The sequence below is a fragment of the Mycteria americana genome, chromosome 11, assembly GCF_035582795.1.
Source record: "Mycteria americana isolate JAX WOST 10 ecotype Jacksonville Zoo and Gardens chromosome 11, USCA_MyAme_1.0, whole genome shotgun sequence".
In the NCBI taxonomy this organism is placed as follows: Eukaryota; Metazoa; Chordata; class Aves; order Ciconiiformes; family Ciconiidae; genus Mycteria; species Mycteria americana.
Genome location: NC_134375.1, coordinates 5,289,410 through 5,309,009, shown reverse-complemented (window position 1 = coordinate 5,309,009; position 19,600 = coordinate 5,289,410). Strand labels below are relative to the sequence as shown.

The 19,600-nt window shown below is 38.4% G+C and overlaps 1 protein-coding gene across 1 annotated transcript in view; it reads left to right on the top strand.

Moving 5' to 3' along the window:
• Nucleotides 1-19,600, top strand: part of IARS1 (isoleucyl-tRNA synthetase 1) — a 112,789-nt gene that overhangs the window by 90,397 nt on the left and 2,792 nt on the right. Inside the window, exons 27-34 of the mRNA XM_075514391.1 lie at nt 1,956-2,130; nt 2,911-3,023; nt 3,338-3,433; nt 5,510-5,686; nt 9,382-9,493; nt 10,501-10,626; nt 16,085-16,228; nt 17,205-17,357. Of these exons, the coding sequence (XP_075370506.1) occupies nt 1,956-2,130; nt 2,911-3,023; nt 3,338-3,433; nt 5,510-5,686; nt 9,382-9,493; nt 10,501-10,626; nt 16,085-16,228; nt 17,205-17,357 (1,096 nt within the window). The remainder of the gene's footprint in view (nt 1-1,955; nt 2,131-2,910; nt 3,024-3,337; nt 3,434-5,509; nt 5,687-9,381; nt 9,494-10,500; nt 10,627-16,084; nt 16,229-17,204; nt 17,358-19,600) is intronic.

Genomic DNA, 19,600 nt, shown 5'->3' with positions numbered 1-19,600 from the left:
ATTACTTCTCAGTCTAAATGTTTGGCTACTTGCTAGTCCTGTCATGCTGACACTACCATTTACTTCTGCTCCCTAAATGACTTGGGAGTAGCTTGCTTGCCAAATGCACTTGGTGATTATCATGTTGATGTGAACTCTAACAACCTTCTAGTGGAGATTTAAACACAAAATGCTTCGAGTATTGGGCAGTTTGACAGACAAAACCTGCCAAATTATAGTGAAATGTGCTCCAGATACGTGCAGATTTGTACCTGTAGAAGAGTTGCATGTTGGCAATTAAAACTCTTCAAGATCTGTGCCTGGTACGTTAACACCAAGAATAGAGAGAATGAGACTGTGCAAAACTGGAAATTTAGGTATCAAGTCGTGCCTTGTGTGTGTTTCTTATTTAGCTTTACAAAGCAGGGAAAAACCAGACTCCCGTGAAGACACAAAGCAACACTGGGATACAGTGCTCAGTGCTCTTATTTACAGGAGGTATACCAGGACATTATTTCTTGGTGTTATGAATAACATGTGTAATGTGTTTGTTTGTTGGACAGAATTAAGCGGAGAGGTTTGTGTATTTTCAAATTTGGCATTGTGTGATGGTCAGGGTGTGTAACGAAGGGGGTTTTTTTAATGGTGGTTTTTAATGTGCTTATGTGATGAAGAAAATAGTTGTAATTGAGCATGGAAGAAATGCCTTGGTAGTATAGACTCGTAGCTCATCTAGCACATTGTGCCGTCTCCTGCAATGGCAGAGTCCATTTAGGGAAAGCATGAGCATCTGGCTGCTTCTTGCAGTAGATCCTCATAGTCAGCCAGCTGCAGCTGTTGTATTAGACACTCAAGGGCACATGCGTGCCTCTTCCCTTTAACTTCTTTTCATGTGCCTACTGTTACGAGCTTAATTCCTTTTTGAAGTTGGTGGTACACTCCTGCTTACCGCCTCTGGTGGCGTTAAGTTCCAAGGATTAACTACTTGTTTATCTCTTTTAAACTAATCTCCTACTATTTTCACTGCATGCTCCCTTACTTGAGGGGTTGTTTGGGGATTTGGTGAATAACAGTTTTACATTCCTTACCCACCTCCTTCATAACTTTTAAAATTTCAGTCATAGCCCTCTTCCACTTTCTTCCCTCCAAAGAGTTCCAGGCTTGATCTCTCTTCATATGGTAGCAATGCTGTTCTCTTAAATCAGTTGTTCTCTAAAACCTTCTACAGCACCACTATATTCCCCTTCAGATCCAAGGACAAAAACTGCACGCGTTACTCATAAAACACAGGCACACCCAAGTTTCTGTAGTGGCAAAACAACATCCTTGGTCTAGGGTCCCTCCTGAAGTTCATGCAAGTTTTACAAGCTTTTGGCTGACACTGATCTTCAGAGTTCTTGTGCTGCAAAGCATAGACTTGAAGTTCTTCTGAGCAAGGTGTTTTTCTGTGCAGCAAGGACCCAGAATAAACAGATAAGGAAAGAGACAAAATGAGGCAGTAGCATTTGTACAACTTAAAACATAAAATTGTCGACTATAGTTTTCTGGCTAAATGCATACTGAAGGGAGTATTTTAGCAAAATTTTTCTTCCTGAATTTTGCCAGGCCATTGCACACAAAGGTAGTAGTTTTATCTCTTCAGGCAGTTGTAACAGTAAAGGAAAAAAGGTTGTTGAATAGGGATCTGGTTTGAGTTGAGCGCTGACTGGTGTCTATCAGTAACAGAGAAATGTCTACCTAAAGGCTGGAGAGGAGGATAGGATCTTCTGCTAAGGGATAGCTTCAGTGCCGGTTGGGTTTATTTGCTCTTGCAGTCTTGGCAAATTACTTAGTTCATAGACACAACCATACAAAAAGTTTGCAGCTTGAGACTTACGCCTTCCCTAGTACTGTGGCCCCTGGTTTGTACTCTTTCCACAGTTGTCAGAGATGGCTGTTCTTTAGCTGCATTTTTTCCTCTTGGTGTATTTATATAGGAGCTTAATGTACGTCAAGTGACATTATCTACTAATAAAGATAAATACGGAGTCCGGCTGCGAGCAGAACCCGATCACATGGTGCTTGGGAAGCGTTTGAAAGGTGCATTTAAGGTTGTCATGGCTGCAATCAAAGAGCTGAGGAGTGAGCAGCTGGAGGAATTCCAGGAGACAGGTATGTAGTGGTACAAACCACTGAACGATGGCAATGTTGACCAGAAAAAGAAGATCCAAAATCCTTTGGCTCATCAGAAAAAAATCAAGCAATTGCACTTGATTTGTGTATATTAATCAAGCATTTGCAGGAAGAGATGCAGAAGTATCCTTCTGTGGGCTTAGGGAAACTTAAGGCCTACTTCCCAGTTATTATCCCTATTAAATTTTATGTTAATGAAAATAGGAGAAAACTCGGTTTTATTACTTTGCTGACAGTAGATTAGAAGTGGCCATGTATACTGATCTTACGCTGTTCTCCTGCTTAAGTGCTATTGTAAGGCCAAAATGGATAGAGAGTAAACTGTTCTGTAAGACTGAATCAAATTTGAACTGAGTATATGTGCAATAGTTCATGTTCTAAAAACATTGCTTCAATTCCAGATTTACTGTGTGAAGTTTCCAGCTATATCTGTTTAGTTAACTGCTTGAATGTAAATTTTTATTTAGTTGAGTATACAGGTGATTTGTAAGTTTTATTCCGTTTCATTCAAATGGTACACAAACAGTTGCTGAAGCGCCTGCTTTTGCGTGAGTTCTGCTGCCTGTAGAAGTGCTTGTATGAAAAATCTGGATGTGGGATAGTTCACTGTTTCTCACTAGTGCTTAACTGCTGTTTAAATGTATTGCAAATATATTGCATTTCATGTATTTGAAGATTCATACTTGTCTTAAGCTTTTTGAATTAAATTTTTGTTTTGCTCTGATTGTAAGAGATGCTCTTCATCTGCCAATTCCACAGGCACCATTGTTGTAGAAGGACATGAACTCCATGGGGAAGATCTTCGTCTCATGTATACCTTTGATCAGGTTGCAGGAGGATCTGCCCAGTTTGAGGCGCATTCCGATGCTCAGGTCTTTTACTGGTTATTTCTCTCTCTCTCTTTCTCTCTCTTTTTTTTTTTTAATTTATTATTATTATTAAGGAAAGAGTTTCTCTAGAAGTAATATGAAAATGATGAGGTGAAAGCTGGGGTGGGTTGGTTTGTTCAGTGAGTTCAACAAATTCCAGGAGCCTATCTTCTGAATTTTGGAGATGTTAAAGTACTGTCTTGAACAAGGTATTTTGTGAGGACCTCTATAAAAATGTACCTGAGCTTCTGAGTGAGTTAACAGGAGCTTGTTTCAAGTTTGTTACCTATTCAGCTGTCTTCTGTGCATCACCTCAGGTTTTAGTTCTGCTAGACGTTACCCCAGACCAGTCCATGGTGGATGAAGGAGTTGCCCGGGAAGTGATTAATCGCATCCAGAAGCTTCGCAAAAAGGTTAGGAAGCAATGGTTTGGAACAAGACATTTTCATTTACTTTTAAGCAGTCTTTGGGCAATATGCAGCAGAAACTGACCTTTGTAATTAAACACGAAGCCCTGTATCATTCACTCCTAATATACAGCTTTTTGATCGGACATAAACGATTGTAAATAATTACTTTCATTTTGAATTTCCATATTACTAAGTAGCTGGAGTTGGATAATAAGCTTGCTGTACATCATCCATAGTGAATTAACAAATTTATTTATTTATTTTACTGAGCCCCTCTTGTTGTCTATCCTCAGCCACAAAGCAGTGGTTCAGTCCCGGTTAAGCAGCTCTCAGGCCTGCCTGCCTCCTGCCAAGTATTACCTTCTGTTCCGTCTCAGTTCCGGTCCCGTCAGCTGGGCTGGTGAGAGCTGAGACATCCAAGCCTAGGACTGCTAAAAGAAACAAACTTGTGTCTTAGCAAATTGCAGGAGGCGTTTCTGGCACTGATTTGTATACCTACATTAATGATTCTGCTCTACGTTGTTCTCATCCTACATACAAATGATGCTGTCTGAACTTATGTTAAAGCACTCTGAACTGATGTAATTTCCTTCTCTCTATGAAACTAATCCAGAAAGAGCTGCACTCAGTATCTCCATTTTGTGCCAAGAAAGCATGGTCACCATGGAGGTGATGATAAGTTGAAAAAGCCTTTAATCTGGAGAGGACATTAAGTAATACTTAACTTGGTATAAAGAATTCTAAAGGTTTCGGAAGTTTGAAAGTTTAAAAAAAAAACACAAACCAAAACAATCCCCTGTCCTTTCATGCACATACACATTGCAAACGTGGAACATGTTGTTCTACGATATATGTAGGGTTTTCCTACTTGACTAACTTGGTGGCAATGTGCTAGAATATGTATCTTTTTCAGGCTTATGCCTGAAGAAATCTTGCAAGAGCTCTAAATGATGTGCCGAGAACATTTTCATGGGATGTGGTTTTGGGAAAAGATAACTGTACAGTTAAGACTGCATGAATCTTCAGTATAAGACTGGAAAATGACAAATTTGTACAAAAATAGTTTTTTTTATATATGTATATAGTTATATATAAAAATATAGATTAAAAAGCTATATAGATTGGTATCCATATAAGATAAAACCAGGAAGGAATGTGGCCATGAAAAGAAAACTCCCTCATAAGTTACTGGATTATTTAAATTTACTTCTGTAAGAGCATAAGGTCATAATTTATTTTCACTTAAATGAATATAAAAATACTTAACCTTGCCTAATAATTAACATGATGCTACTGTGCATTTATTCTGTTGTTCTTTGATTTCCACTCCTGTTATAAAAGTGTGCATGTAATAAAATCCACAGATTCCAGAGCCACAGTTAACTACTACTGGCATTAAGGCAGTCATTATTTTTAGCGATTTTAGAAATAAAGTTTTCTTGGTGCTGCTATTTTTTTTCCTTGAAACCATTTTCCTACTGAAGCAGAGTTTTGCTCTAATTCAGCTTTAATAAGCGTACCATTGAAATGAATTGCTCTTTTTCTGAAGTATATGTTGGTATGTGAGATGTGGCAGAACTAGCGTGAAAACTTAAAAGCCTGGTCACCACCTTCCAAAGCAATCCCAAAATGTCTTGGAGACTGGTGGGTGTTAAGAAAATGCCACTGATTGAGCAATTGTTAAATAAAGAGCCAAGGGTTTAATTTCAGGCTAACAGGATGTGTAAGTGCTAGTAAAATTCTCGTGCATCAAGAAAAGCTTTTTAATAAATTCGGTAGGCTTTCAGCTCACTAAGGGGGAGAGTTGGTAACTGAATTTGGAAGCGCGACATTTTGAGTAAGGTACACTATTCCGTCATTCTCTTTTGAAGAAAAACTCAGCATGTTTCAAGCCTCTTTCTTGCCCTTCTGCCAAAAGAATTGTTTTAATTTAAATCTTTTGTGGAAACTTTTAACAAATGTCTGGTAAATATCTTTCTAAGATATTTTTTTCTCTAACGCAACAAGTATCCTTCTTTTAGTTTGTATATGTGAAAGTCATCTTGCTCTCATTAATAGTATATTTGGTGTATCCTACAGCGAAATCTGGTCCCCACAGATGAGATTACAGTGTACTACAGATCACATCCAGAAGGTGACTACCTGGATACTGTTATTAAGGAACATACGGATTTCATTTTTGCAACAATAAAGGCTGCCCTGAAGCCTTACCCGGTGCCTACCTCAAAAGAAGTTCTTATCCAGGAAACAACCCAAGTAAGAAGGAAAAGCATTGACTGCATAGTTCATTTTGTTATCTGCTTTTGAAGGAACAAAGTGCTTCAATTACAGAAAAATTGTATGTTGATATTTATTTGTGGGATATAGTGGATATTGTTTCATATTTATAAACTTCCATATTAAGTCTTTTTGGTTTAAAAAAGAAAATAGTTGGGCTCTGTACGTGTAGTATTTTTTAAAATGAAGCTGGTTGGGTACCAAAATAAATATCTTCGGTAGTCATTTGTGTAAGCTTAATACACAGAGTTATTTGTGCATTGTTTAGACGGCAAAAATATTCTTGCTCTGATTTCTTTACGTTAATATGCTTTTGTATTGGAAATGTTCTCCTTTGAGGCTAAATTTTGCCTTTTGGCTTAAGACCAACTTCAGTTATTAATGTTTGAGGATGCTTATTTTTTCTCCCCTGTATTGCTGAAGTTCAGTCTTTTGTAACAACGCAGTTTCGCAGATCGGTTTATTCTTTCAGCAGCAGATTTGAACTATTTCCTTTGTTTTCTTTGCCTGTTCCTTCTGACATGTTTTGAGAATACTTTTGCCATGGTTTGCCATTCAAACTTAGTATATTCCAAAGGCATTCGTAGCAGAGTTTTGGATGAAATATTCTTCAATTGACATGTCATGCTAGACCAGAAAGACAAGAACTTATGATATATCAGACTTAAAACTTGATTTACAGAATGGCTTGGGGGTCTGAGAATAGCTGAAAGGAAAGGGCATATTTTATCCATCTTAATAACAGTATGTGTAAGGAAATGTTTTATACTTATTAATTACACTTCTAAAGTTGTAGAGATTTGAAACAAAGCTCTGTTTGGCCTTTTTTAAAACGATTAGTTTAATCTAGTGACACTACGTACAAGTGGAGAATATTATGGCTGAGAAATCGGTGAAAATATTTCGCTATTTCTTCTAGTTACTTATTTGATTGGGATACTGCTGATGGACAGTTTGATGTTAAGTCAACATCAAATCTGAATTAGAATGTAAAGCCAGCTGGAAAAAAATGTATAGTGCTGGGAAACACTTGTCTGAATGCCTGCCTCTGAAATTGCCTAGTACATGAGCTTTAATGTTGTGTCTTTCCGTGAAAGCTTTCATGCCTGTGCAAGCGAGGTTCCCCCCCACTATTATTTTTCTGTTTTCTAAATCTTAATTTAGCAGATTCTAGTGCAGAAAAACATTGTGGAAAGCTGAAAGATGAGGCTGTTGGATGAGTTTTAGATAATGCTGTCTACGTAAAGATGAAGTCTTGCCCAGACAGAAGGTGCTAGTTATTATGGATACCATTGGTAGCTGTTGTCTGGATGTCAGCAAAAACCAGACATCCGTTCAGTTTTGGAAATGATGAGCTAGTACGTAAAGCGGAGATAGGAGGTTTGTGGCTATGCATTTGCACAAATGTCAGATTTCAGACTGTGTAAACCTAAATAATTATAGCAGAAATAAGACTATATACGATAGACAGTTCTGCGTGGCTGTTGCAATTGATGACTAAGTTTATAGAAACGTAATAATCTTGTAACGGTCATAGAGCTGAGAGTGCCTACCTGTCCGCTTAAAACCTTGGGTGTGGAGGTTTTTTTGAACAAAAACATTAGCAGGGAGTTATTGCAAGTTCTGTGTACCGAAGCTAGACAGTTTATGTATGGTAAACAGAGGCAAAGGAGGACTTTGTAAGTAAATGCAGAGTTGTTTGTTACTATTTTACTTAAAGGAGTCTCAATCCCTACAGAGTACCTCCCCACGGAGTGAATCTGTGGTCTTTGCCGCGTGGGTTGCCTTCTGCACGTTTGGATGGTTACCGTGCTTACAGACTTGCTGTGCCTCTGAACTGTTAGTCACAGACTTTAAAATAGAGGTTGCAGAGAGAAACAGATGACTGAGATTTTAGTGCAACTGCAGAGTCTTCCTTGGAAGTCGTGCTTCCTGGGACTGCGGAGATGGATTGCTTAGGGCAGATGTTTGACTGTACTCTGTGTTCTGCTGCAGCTAGCTTGTCACACTGAGCAGTGAATAAAAATGTCTGCAATGAAAAAGCCCTTCTTTAGAAATCCTGTCAGCGTAGAAGTTTGGCCTTTGTGGAGAGTTGAGGATAGTTGCAGCTGTGTGCAGTGAATTTGTAGTTTGGTGCAGCAGACATGGCCATGGTTAGTCGTCTTTATTAGTCATAACTGCATTGCATTTTGTACTAGCAGTTTCAGGCACAAAGACTATGAAGATGTGAATTCAAATTGAATTATGCATCAACTGTCTTCTGTTGGTGGGGGTTGATAAGCAGCATTGACGTGGAAAATGCTTTACAGTGATGATTACATAGACAATTATATAGATTTTTCAGCTATAAAAGCAGATGCAAGTTAAAAGAATGAGGTGCATAATTCCACACATGAGTTCCTAAGTTAAGTCAACTGTGACAGGATCATTGCACCAAATTTCTGGAAGATATTAAAAGGAATAACAGGTCTGCATGAAGCTGAATATATGTGAAGACTGGGACAAAAATGAAATGCAGTCAGTCTTTTCTACAAGTATTTTGATTACATTCAGGATTAGGATTTCTGTGAAATTATGCTGGATCAATTTTTGATAAAAGGCTTTAATTATGAACTCTTCTCCCAGAGACTTGCTCTGAGAGACAACGAAAAAAAATCAGCAGTTGCTCAGAAAATACTGGGAAGGAAAATCAGCTACTTGAAAAATGATTTTTAATTGCTAGTAGAACTGGATAAACACAAAATGAGATTTGCTGCTCCGTAAGTGTCTTTCCCTACTTTGTAATAGGAGCTCAGCAAAGAGTGGCACTTCCAGGTTTGTCTGCTCACTCTTTGGACTCTGACTCTTACCAAAGACTGTCTCTGAATTTACAAAAAATTTGGCTTAAATGGCTGCTTAGTACCAGTTGTTCATATAAGTGATTCCTGTATGATATTTGTTTAAGTAAAAATTTTAATTAAGAGGTCTTTTAAAGTGTGATTCTCATGAAAATTGGTATAGGTGCAGGAGTAATTCCAACCTGTACTTAGTTCAGAAGAGACTCATGCTTGAAAAAGCAGTCTTAAAGCTAAGTCTGTTTCTGTAGTATTGCTACAGATTCTCAAGTCTCTTCAGCCTGTGTCTCATTTGCAAAGGAAGATACTTGTTCCATTTCTTGTTGGGGTCTTTGACGTTTTACTTAGTCCACTAACTGCTAAGGGGGAGATACTCACAAAGGCTGACTTGGTGTCAAGGCAGGTACTACCCCTGGCTGTTCTCGGTAGCCCCTTGGAGATGGATGAAGGCTTCTCCAGACAGCGACTGAGAGCAGGGTCCTGTCTTCAGATACGCTGAATTTACCCCTGGAAGAGTCTTCCTCTCTTAAGTATATTCACTTTGGGATTATATTTTGGGAGACTGTCATCACTGCTCATCACTTGTGAAGATCAGGCTGTTTGTTCCACTCTGTTTTCCTTATGTGTTAAATACTGCTATGTCTTTAACATATATTAAAGGCAAATTAATATTTTAAGCGCTCTGTCTCTGAGGGAAGATGTGGCAAAAGTTGCTATTTTATTGTAAGTCATGTTTAGTATAATAAGACAAGATCTTAATGTTTATTTAAGGAAAATATTTTGTTGTGTTTGTTTAAAAAAAACAATATTCAAATAATCATCATATTCCTCTTCCTTCAGCTGAAGGGGTCGGAGCTAGAAATTACACTCGTCAGAGGTGGCTTGTGTCAGTGTGTTGGTCCAGCCTGTGCCTACGTCAACCTCAAAGTTTGTGTTAATGGCACAGAGCAAGGTAGGAATGTACCGGGTTTGATGTGTCAGTGGTGGTGTTAAAAGACTGTTTGGAAAATGGTGTGGTGAATGTTGGAGCCAAGAATTTGTTTGAAAGATTGTGCAAACTCCCTTCCAATAGTAGCTTTAAATACTTTTTGAAAGTAAGTTTATTAAAAGCAAAAACACGTGCTGTCCATGATGTCTTCTGATGTGGACCTGAAGTAAATATGCAGGTGTGCACACGAATTATTTATATTCTGCAGAAGGGTTTGTATGTGAATATCTATACGGAGGCGTACACACTCTGTGTGTGTGTGTGTGTACGTTCACCCATGCTCAGAGCGTGTACGCTGAGAATTTTCAACGCTTGATGTAGTACTGTACATGTAGGTGATGCCTTTCAGTGGAGGGGATACTGGTTTTGGAAAAACTCGGATATTAAGTATAGAGCTAGAAAGAATACCTAAACCATAGAATATAATAACTATGTCTTAACTATAACCAAAAGATGAGTGCAGTGATATTGTTAAAAGTATTACAAGGTTGAGTTATGTATCAAAAGGAGAAAAAACTAAAAGCACTCTCTGGAATATTTTTTTCCTACATGTGTTTACAGTTTGCGCGTCAAAGTAAGTGTGCCTTGTTTAACATGGTTACAAAGCTACTTATGAATAATAATGAACGTAACTATGTAAGCTGGTGAAGGTCTCAGAGGGCACACAGTCTGTCAGTTTGTAATCAATATACTACTGGATTATAATTCAGTGACATAAAAATTTGGCTGCTTTGTTGAGAAAAAGAAATATAACTTCCATACCCTAACTCTGAAGTACACACGTCAGTCGGTTTCCCTGTTTTCTTCCCTCTCCCTTTCTTATACTACAAAAATTTCTGGAAGATGCAGTGTTGCCAGTTTTAAGGTAGCTTAGAAATTCACTGGAATTAATTAGAAGAAGTCATTAGAAAAGCAATGAAACTTGGATGTTGCTTCCAAACTGCATTTTAATTTCCTAATTTTGGTTTTAGATGGTGTGTTGCTGCTGGAAAATCCAAAAGGAGATAATACCTTGAACTTCACTGGACTTGTAGATGCTGTCTCCTGCATTTTTGGTCTTAAAAATTCAAAACTGACAGTTTTTAATGGAAAAACAGGTAAATGGAGTATGACAAGGAAAATTGAAAGTCTTCCTAGCAGCAGCTAGGAGTTATTTACTGTATAATTTTTCTATATATATACAAAAATGACAAGAAAATGCATAAGGAAATATTCTATTTTATAGTACTTAGCTTATGAGACTGTGTTTATAGCCACATCAAAATGTTTCCAAAAGCTGCTGCTAAATGATGCTCATCTCTTCTGTTGTCTTATTTCCATTGCAGTTCTCATCAGGACAAAATCTGATTTATTTCAGAAAGTGTTTCCATCGGGTCTAGGCAACGCTATATATTGATGGCAAGCTGCCGTCAGCTTTTGCATGCTTTTTTTTCCCTGATGCCTCAGTAGGCAGGGTGAGAATTTAAATTGAATGCAAACTGCTGTCTGTAGAGGAAAAAAATGTTGCTTTTTCACCCTAGAGAAACTTGAGGATCTCTGCATTTCTTTTTGGAATATTTTTGCAGCTTGAACTTGGCCTCTGTTAAGGCATGAGAATGTAAAATATCATCTATGGATTATATATAGCGTTACAGGCTGTATCATAGTTTTGTTCATTACAAAGATAATATAGCTGAAACAGAGAAGAAAAACATTATGAAAGATGTTACAATTAGTGACTACGAGACCCTACCAGCAAACTGGCATTCTCTCCCCTGAGATGAAGATGCTGTTTTATTATTACATTATGTATAATATTTCAATACATCAGGAAAAGTTACAACTTCCAAATCGGCACACTGAGAACAAGACTACCTTAGTAACCAAACACTTTAGTGGATGAATACAGAGAGTAGAGTACTTGTGGTGGCCATGCCATGGTATGACTTTAGAGATGTTTGAACAGTAATGGTGAGCTCTTGGCGTGTTCTTCGGGTTGTTTACAGGCACATCTTGAAGTTCAAACTTTGTCTGTTCCACACCACTCATATTAAGTCTAAATTGAGTGACACAGAAATGATGAAATACTGCAAAAATGGTAATTGGACGGCTGCAGAGACTTTTGCGAGTGCGTTTTTGTAGAAGAATTACTGAAGCCACTTCTAAGAAGGAGATACTTTAATTGGCTGTTGCGAAAGGCTGTTTTGGGGTGCCCATAGGACTGCCAAGGATCACCACTTTGTGTCTACCTGGGACGTCAGAGGGGGAGTAGTCTTACTTGAGTCTGTAATGTCACGGTTACCATCTCCATCTTTGGTTTTCTTTACTTGTCTTTTCATGAAAGTATTTCTAGAAGAACGTTTTGGGGTTTTTCATGTCAGATGTAATGCACTTACCTCACTGTGATGAAACCTCCTTCCAAGTTGTGCTCAGCTGAACTGAATAGTTCTGTCATACAAAATTATTATTCTCTGCTTTCCATTATAGATGGTTTATGATTTATAGGAAATTCTGGATCCCTCAGTATCTTCCTCAAATTTTGGTTATCTTTCTTTTAAAGGATGAAATAGTTTTCCTTGAAATCATTTTCCAAATATTAATGATATACTTCATAGCAGTGTGGTATGTACCTGCAGAGGTGGGTACGTACTAGTACAATTCATTATGGTACGATTATTACAGTTCATTATGGTACGATTATTACAGTTCATTACTTCAGTACAATTATTAAGAGATGACCTGCAAAAGGTCAAGAAGGGTTGGGAAACTCTCATCTCATTAAGACTATAGGCAGTTCTCCTTATTTGGTTTGTTTTCTGCTGCTAACAGGACAAAAGGATGCAGCATCAAGCTACTAATGCTGAATTCCTAGAGGAAGTGGTAAAGAAAATCTAAACCTTCCCTCTTCCTCAAAGGCTCTTTTCTGCAGTAGTAACGAGGGCTTTATTTCTTTCCTTTCCATGCTGCTTTTGCTGTGTAGGTATCATTTTGGGACTTTGCATTTTGGCGTGCTGATTTTAAACTTTCACTCTCCTTAAGTGGTCTGGGCAGAGCGGGTTTTTTTCCCTGCCCACTTATTAACAACGTGAAAATTCCCTTGGAAAGATTAGATTATCAAATTCACTTTTGTTGCAGTTTGGCAGAGATCTCTAGTAAGTATGGATCAGCGGAAGATATGGCTTCCTCAGGAGTCAGGGTTGAAGGCACGTGCAAAGAAAACAGCTCTTCAAGATGTTAGAGAATAGAACCGAAACTCCTGATGTTCGGTTTGGATACAGTCCCTTTGCTTTATCTGCCCAACCTTCACATGGGTAGTGTGAGGTGAGGCCTAATGGTGATTCCAGGGTCTCTTTAGGTGAGGTATAAGTCTCTTTAGGTGAGGCCCAATGGTGATTCCAGAGTCTCTTTAGGTGAGGCCCAATGGTGATTCCAGAGTCTCTTTGGGCGAGGCCTAATGGTGATTCCCAGGTCTCTTTAGGCAAGGCCTAATGGTGATTCCCAGGTCTCTTTAGGCGAGGCCTAATGGTGATTCCCGGGTCTCTTTAGGTAAGGTGGGGGGTTGGTATCAGCCACTCTATCATAGAGGAATTGCAAAGAAAGGTCACGCACTCCAGACAAATTGTCGCTGAATTGTTCCCATGTGTGTTAATAAAATTGTGACCCAGTAGAACCATATTTCTGGCTCCTTATTTTCCTTCCTGTGGTTTTTAGGGCTGTCCACTTTACTTGCAGTAATTTATTATCTTGTTTTGTAATTGTAATGAAGATTTACTTAGGGTTGCGTAATGGCACAAAATCAGGCAGTTCTTGTATTAAGGCAGGCTACAGTATGTCATGTCCCTGTTTTTCAGTGCAACATTGAAATAATGGGATAAACATTTCCTCCCCAACAGTGCATCGATATATTTTGAGTAAGTGCACAAACACTGAGCAAGGGTCTGGGATTTGTACTGACCTTCAGAAATGGAGGATAGAATTTGTCTCTTTTTACAAGAAAAAAAAAATCATTTAAAGGAAAGAGGCTGGGCTCAAGTCAGACGGTAACAACAGCTGAGTTGTCTGTGACTTTCTTTTTGCTCTAGATCGCTGAAAAGCTGAAAACTCCTAAACTTCTTATTGGGAATGCTTTTGGACTTGCACTCGGCTTGCATGGAAGTAGCCCATACTGAAAAAGACCTATTAAAAAAAATTAAATTTGTTTATCTTTATGGGAATAAATGAAGCTGTAAATCATGTAGGGCTTTAAAAAGGGGGGGAAAGGAAGGTGAGGCAAAAATCCCCCTACAAACTTCTTAGTTTTGTTTCATCTTTATGATTTTCAGATGGCTAATTTTTAAAAAATTCTATTCTTAGCACTGTTTTCTGAACAAGAGTACAAAAAGATTTTTTTTTTTTAATTTTTAAAAAGCCATGAGGCTGTAAGGTACCTTAGGAGAGCATTACCACTTAAATCTCAGCTGCAGGGAGAACTGACTTTAAAAGTTATTTTAATATTGATGAGTACTTGTAATACCTGCTTGTTTTCAAGTGTATTGTTATATATGAAAAAAGAATCCACTTTTTTCTTTTTCTTGCTCTTATTAGAGCGTTATATGAACTGACTCCATTGACAGCACTGTACCCAGGCTCTTCCTTGTGAAAATGCCAGCAGTCCTGTAATCCAAATGGTAGATTTGTTAAATAGGCAAATCGCCATTACTGTAGCTCGTGCCCTGTTGCCCTCCAGAGATCTGCACAGATCCCGGCAACTGGGTACTGTCAAACTGGAAGCTCTTTGAGCCTTGTGCTTCTTGCTCTGTAAAGCACCCTGCTCACTCGTGCTGTCTCCTACCCATGAATTGTACGTAAATGGCAAGCAATGCTGCTTTAGGGTTGCGCTAGGAAAAACCTGCTGCTGACTCCCTTTCCATGTGATGAAATCTTGTTCATTCCTCTCCACTTGTTAATTTAGTTATTCTCTTACTCTCCTGTAAATAAAACCAAAAGCAGAGTCCCCTCCTGTGCTTGAGCATGTGCCTTGCGCCTCAAACATCCCAAAGAAGTGTTTGGGTAGCGGGTGGATGGCCACCGTCATCGTAAAATCTTCATTCTTGACAACTGAATTTTAGAAGCAGCAATGAAGTTTTGCCTTTTTCTTTAAAGCTTTATTTTATATATAAATATATAAATATATAAATATATAAATATATAAAAGAAAAGATTGATTTTTAAAAGATAACGTTTTAGAATCTTAGGTGCAGTCTGAGGTCTTCATCCTTCCTTAGGGCAGTCTTATAAGCCTTCCACAGTGCATCGTGCTTTGATGTTCTGTGGCAGTTGGCAAAATTTTGAGAGCTTGTAGCCTGTGATTACTTTTCACAGGGGGGTGTGTGTTGTTTTTGGTTTGGTTTGGTTTTTTTTTGGGGGGGGTGGGGGTGGTTTTGGTTGGTTCGGTTTGGGGTTTGTTTGGGTTTGGGGTGGGTTTTTTTGTTTGTTTGTTTTTTCCATTTTTAAGTTTACAAACATCCTTGGAAAAAGGAATGGCACTTCTGCCCCTTTGAAATTCAGTCAGATGGACTGATGGAAAATAAGCTTTGTAAAGCTTAGGCTCCGTGACATGCGAATAGGGCTGATATGGAATGAAAACCTGTTGGAAAGAGATGACAGATGCGACTGTTCTGTATGTACAGGCAACGCACAATTCTTACAAGAAATTAAATTCATTAATTCTTCCTGGATTTGGTCTTTGGAGTTCTTTTGTAGCTGCAAAAGCTTTATAGCAGACAGTGATGTTATTTCTCTGTATCTCTAATGTTGTGGCCATCAGCAGCTTTTTTTTACCTCTGTGGCAGACAGGCAGCTGCTCACGTAGGTAGTGCAGAATGCAGCCCTACATATTCCGTTTGTATTACAGAAACCTCAATAGTTTCTCATGCGAGTGCTCTCAGGGTGCTGGTATTACTTCTAAAATTCTTTGAGACATGGGTCCTATTTTGGGTCTGATCTTCCACCGTTTTCTAAATATGCATGGCTGGAGTCATCTGCTGAATCATGAGCTGTTGTTGACATTAAACACAAATCTTAATGCAGAGGGCATTATTCATGGGCTCACCAGCCACTGATGTTACATTTATTGTCATCTGGAGTTTAATGAGGGAAGTGTCCTGATGTTGCATGGTAACACATATCCAGTGCTGCTTCAGCCAGGGAAGTCAGGGTACAGGCAAAGATCATAGGTCTTAATTTAATGAGATAGAAATGGTTGGCTTAAGTGAATAATTTCTTGCCTGTTTTAAGTTAAATAACCGTTTTTATTGCATAAGTAATCATGTTGTATATTTATGTGCATAAGAAATGTTACGTAGGAGCTAATTTCCACAGCAGACAAAGTACTCTGTTGTTAAGAAAACAAAACATTTCTGCACAAATTCCATTTTTCACAGTGGAGAAATGCTCTTTCTTAAGGAAGGAATTGCGAAGAGGGAAACGCTTCCACAGTGGAATCCGTAGTTAGAAAGACTCTCTGGCAGCTAATGGAGTGAGAACGGGACCTCGGCTTCCCTGTAATGGCCTGACGCGTCTCATTTTCTTTTTCAGAACTGATAAACAAAACCGACTTGCTTAGTCTCAGCGGAAAGACTCTACATGTGACCACAGGGTCAGCACCTGCTCTGATCAGCTCCCCTGATGCTCTGCTCTGCCAGTATATCAACTTGCAGTTAATGAATGCAAAACCACAAGGTATGTAGGATACTGATCTCTCATTTACAGGCTGAGCTTTTTGTGATACAAGTTTTGGACACTGTTGCTCACTGATGAAGATAAGTACATATGTTTTCATTGGTAGATGGTGATTTTGTTTATTTTTTCCTAGTCTTTGCTTTCTAATAAACACAATGTTTCTGTTCAGCTTTTCTCCCTCTTTGCATAAAAGAAAAAAGAGAGCCAGTTTGAGAGAAGGGACAGTATTTAAACGTGAGCCCTTCAGCATTGCTTTCCTGTTTCTGACCATCAGCTCACCTGTGCAGCCTATTTTAGAAGGCCGAGTCTAAAACTGACCGAAAATGAAGGAGGAGCCAGCTCTTTACCGAGACATTGTAAACAGCCTGTGAAACATTTCTTAGGGCTATTTAAAAGCCAAATGACTTGTATTATTAACCTGATCTGGAGTACAGATAGATGCAGGTAATTCTGTTTCACAGCTGCTAATCATGTACCTTCTACTCTGAAGCCTCACGTTGGAACAGCTGTGTTGTCAGTAACTTGCTCTTAACCTGTGCCCTGGTATGAGTCCTGTCTGGACTGTCCATGTGGAGTCTCATTGACACTACTGGGAACCTACTTGGGCCAAAAATGTGTTTTTAACGGGGGATTTAATCATCAGAAGGTGCTTTGTGAGTTTCTGTAGTTCTTAGTGGTTCGTGTGTCCTGTTGAAATATTTTGTGTTTCCCAGTCTCTAGGTTATCCTGTTGACCCATGTAAAGAATTCTGCAAAGTTTTCTTTTGTCAAGCTGTTAATAAGCACTTATACTTCCAACTCTATAATTCATGGACTTAATTAGTGAATATCTGTAAGTAGGTTGGTATTGGTAATTACTCAGCACTATGAAGAAAGAGAGATGAAATGGAAGAAGAAATCCTAAATTTCGATTTACCAAGATAAATGAAATAATATCATTCCTCACCAATAGTGATTCAACTGTTTTTCTTATTCAGAATGTCAGAAAGGAACAGTGGGAACTCTTCTAATGGAAAACCCTGTTGGTCAGAATGGATTAACGTACCACGGTCTCCTACATGAAACGGCAAAAGTTTTTGGGCTGCGAAGCAGGAGGCTAAAATTGTTCCTGGATGAAGCGCAAACTCAGGGTAAGCACAACCTTTTGGTTTGCTTGTCCAAGGATACTTGGAAGTTTTTGTTGAGGAGCAGCTAATGTAGCCTGAGATCTAGTTTAATTGCTAAATGCACACTAATTACGCATTGGTTTCTAATTTTGCCCAGTAATTCAATATTTAATTAATGAAATCCTTTAAGCACACATATACATTTAGAAATTCAAAGCTTTAATGTGTTCCCTTCATGAAATGGCCAAGACAAGTTCTGTAAAAGTTTCTTGCTTTTGAAATAGAAAGGTCAGTCAGCGATGTAAATGGTAGTTACGTGCTGCTGTGACTAAGCAGAGAGAGTGAATCTCCTCCTAGAAGTGGTGAGTCTAAAGTGTGAATATTTTAAGAACCTGTTCAAATTGTTCCTGTAACATTCATATTGTTGCAGATTTTTTTTTTTCCTCCCCTTTTGGAGAATGGGAGTGGGTGGAAAAAGAGTATGGGATCTATTTTAGAGTTGTGTGAGTAGCTCAGACTTGGCAGGGTACGGCAGCTGCAATTCATTCAGAATACCTGGGAAGCAGGAAGCTTCATCAGTCGCGTATCTGAAATGTTAAAGAATCTTCCAAAAACCATAGACAGATGGTGAGGCTTAGAAACAAAAACTTCTGATTCATGAGAAAGACAAGACTAAAGATGTAGCCACCTGTAGTGCTGAGAAGTTGGACTTGAGAAAGATTTGGGACTTTATTTGACAGGAAGAATGGATTGGAAACTACATGGTAAAAAAACCAGATATTTCTGTGTATTCAGGAAAATTCAACTCCTTGAATGAAATGATGTAAAGGATTCTGTCTCTAGCTTCTCATAATGGCATGATTTACAAGCGCTTTGGGAAGGATACATGGCACTTAACCTTATCGCACCACATGTTAGGTTACCTGTCCAGAAGTGAGACATCTTGTTTAAACTAGCTATCTGATCCTAGGATGGGATGAATTTCCTCGGGAGGTGCCTGTCAGCTGATGAGGGGAGGAGGAGTGGTGCTCTCCAGTGTAGCTGGCTAAAACTGGGGTCACTTAGCTCTCCACCTGGGTTGAAGGCATTCAAGGAGGATAGATTAGAATCAGAGCAAGTAAGGTGTGGGTTCTTTTGCTGGGGATTTTTGGTTGGGTTTGGTTTTTTTGTAATTTCATGTGACCTGCACTCTGTTTATTCAAAAGCCATTTTTCTAAGTAAAATGGATCTCAAATGTTGATGAGACTTTCTAGTGATAGTTTGAGATAATGCTAAAAATAATGTGCTGAATGGTGTTAACAAACAGAGAGAACTGGAGACTGCAGTGTTTAGAAACAGCACAAGGTGTAAGAACCAAAGATATCAACCACACTTCACTTGCATAAACAGAAAATGTATTTATGTGCGAAACCTTGCTGACTAGGAGTTTAGCCATTCAGGAGCAATTGATGTTATACCTATTTCTTTTTTGGTTTCTATCATTGTTACAGGGCAAAAGGGTTCACAGGGGCATATGACTCAGTTAAGATACTAAAATAACTACTGTAGAAAACTTTTGAGCTTTGAAAGAGGGAAGTAACTGACAAAACAGGAAAGTTTATAGCCTATAAGTCTCAAGTAAGGACTTTTAAAATGCCTTTACCTAAAAGGGAAATCACTAGAACATATTTGTAGTATGAATTCTCCAGAACTATTAAAACTTTAAATAAAGTGTATAAAGTGACAATTCATGATGATGCGAAAGATCAGATCTGATAACTCTTCAAAGGCTAAAACAACCGATTTGGACTTTTTGAGACTCAGAATGTAGAGACCTTGGTCCTGGAGGTTGATTTGTGTAGCTAACACATGCTTATGCCATACAGCGACGCTTCCGCTATCTCAGATTTAATTCTAACCATGCAGATCTTTTAATAACATTTTTTTAATGGTGTAAACACTGAAATGCTTGTACTTTATCTTCAGATCTCTTTATATGATAAATAAGTGCTGCATATAAAACAAGTACTTTGATGCCTCTGGAAAACATTAGTTCAGTTAATGGTTATGTGTATTGTTGCAACTTTGTAATCCCCTCTGCATCTTTTTATCATTACATTTCAAGGTCCTACCTTCAAACCAAGAAAAGTGCAGTCTCTTGAGTAGTTATTTTATAGTTTATTCTAAAAATAACAAATTATTTGCTGTTAACCATTTGAAACGTTTGATGAGAATAACCCATGAATTGGAAGGTTGATGCCTGTTTTTTCAAAAGAAGAAAGAAATCA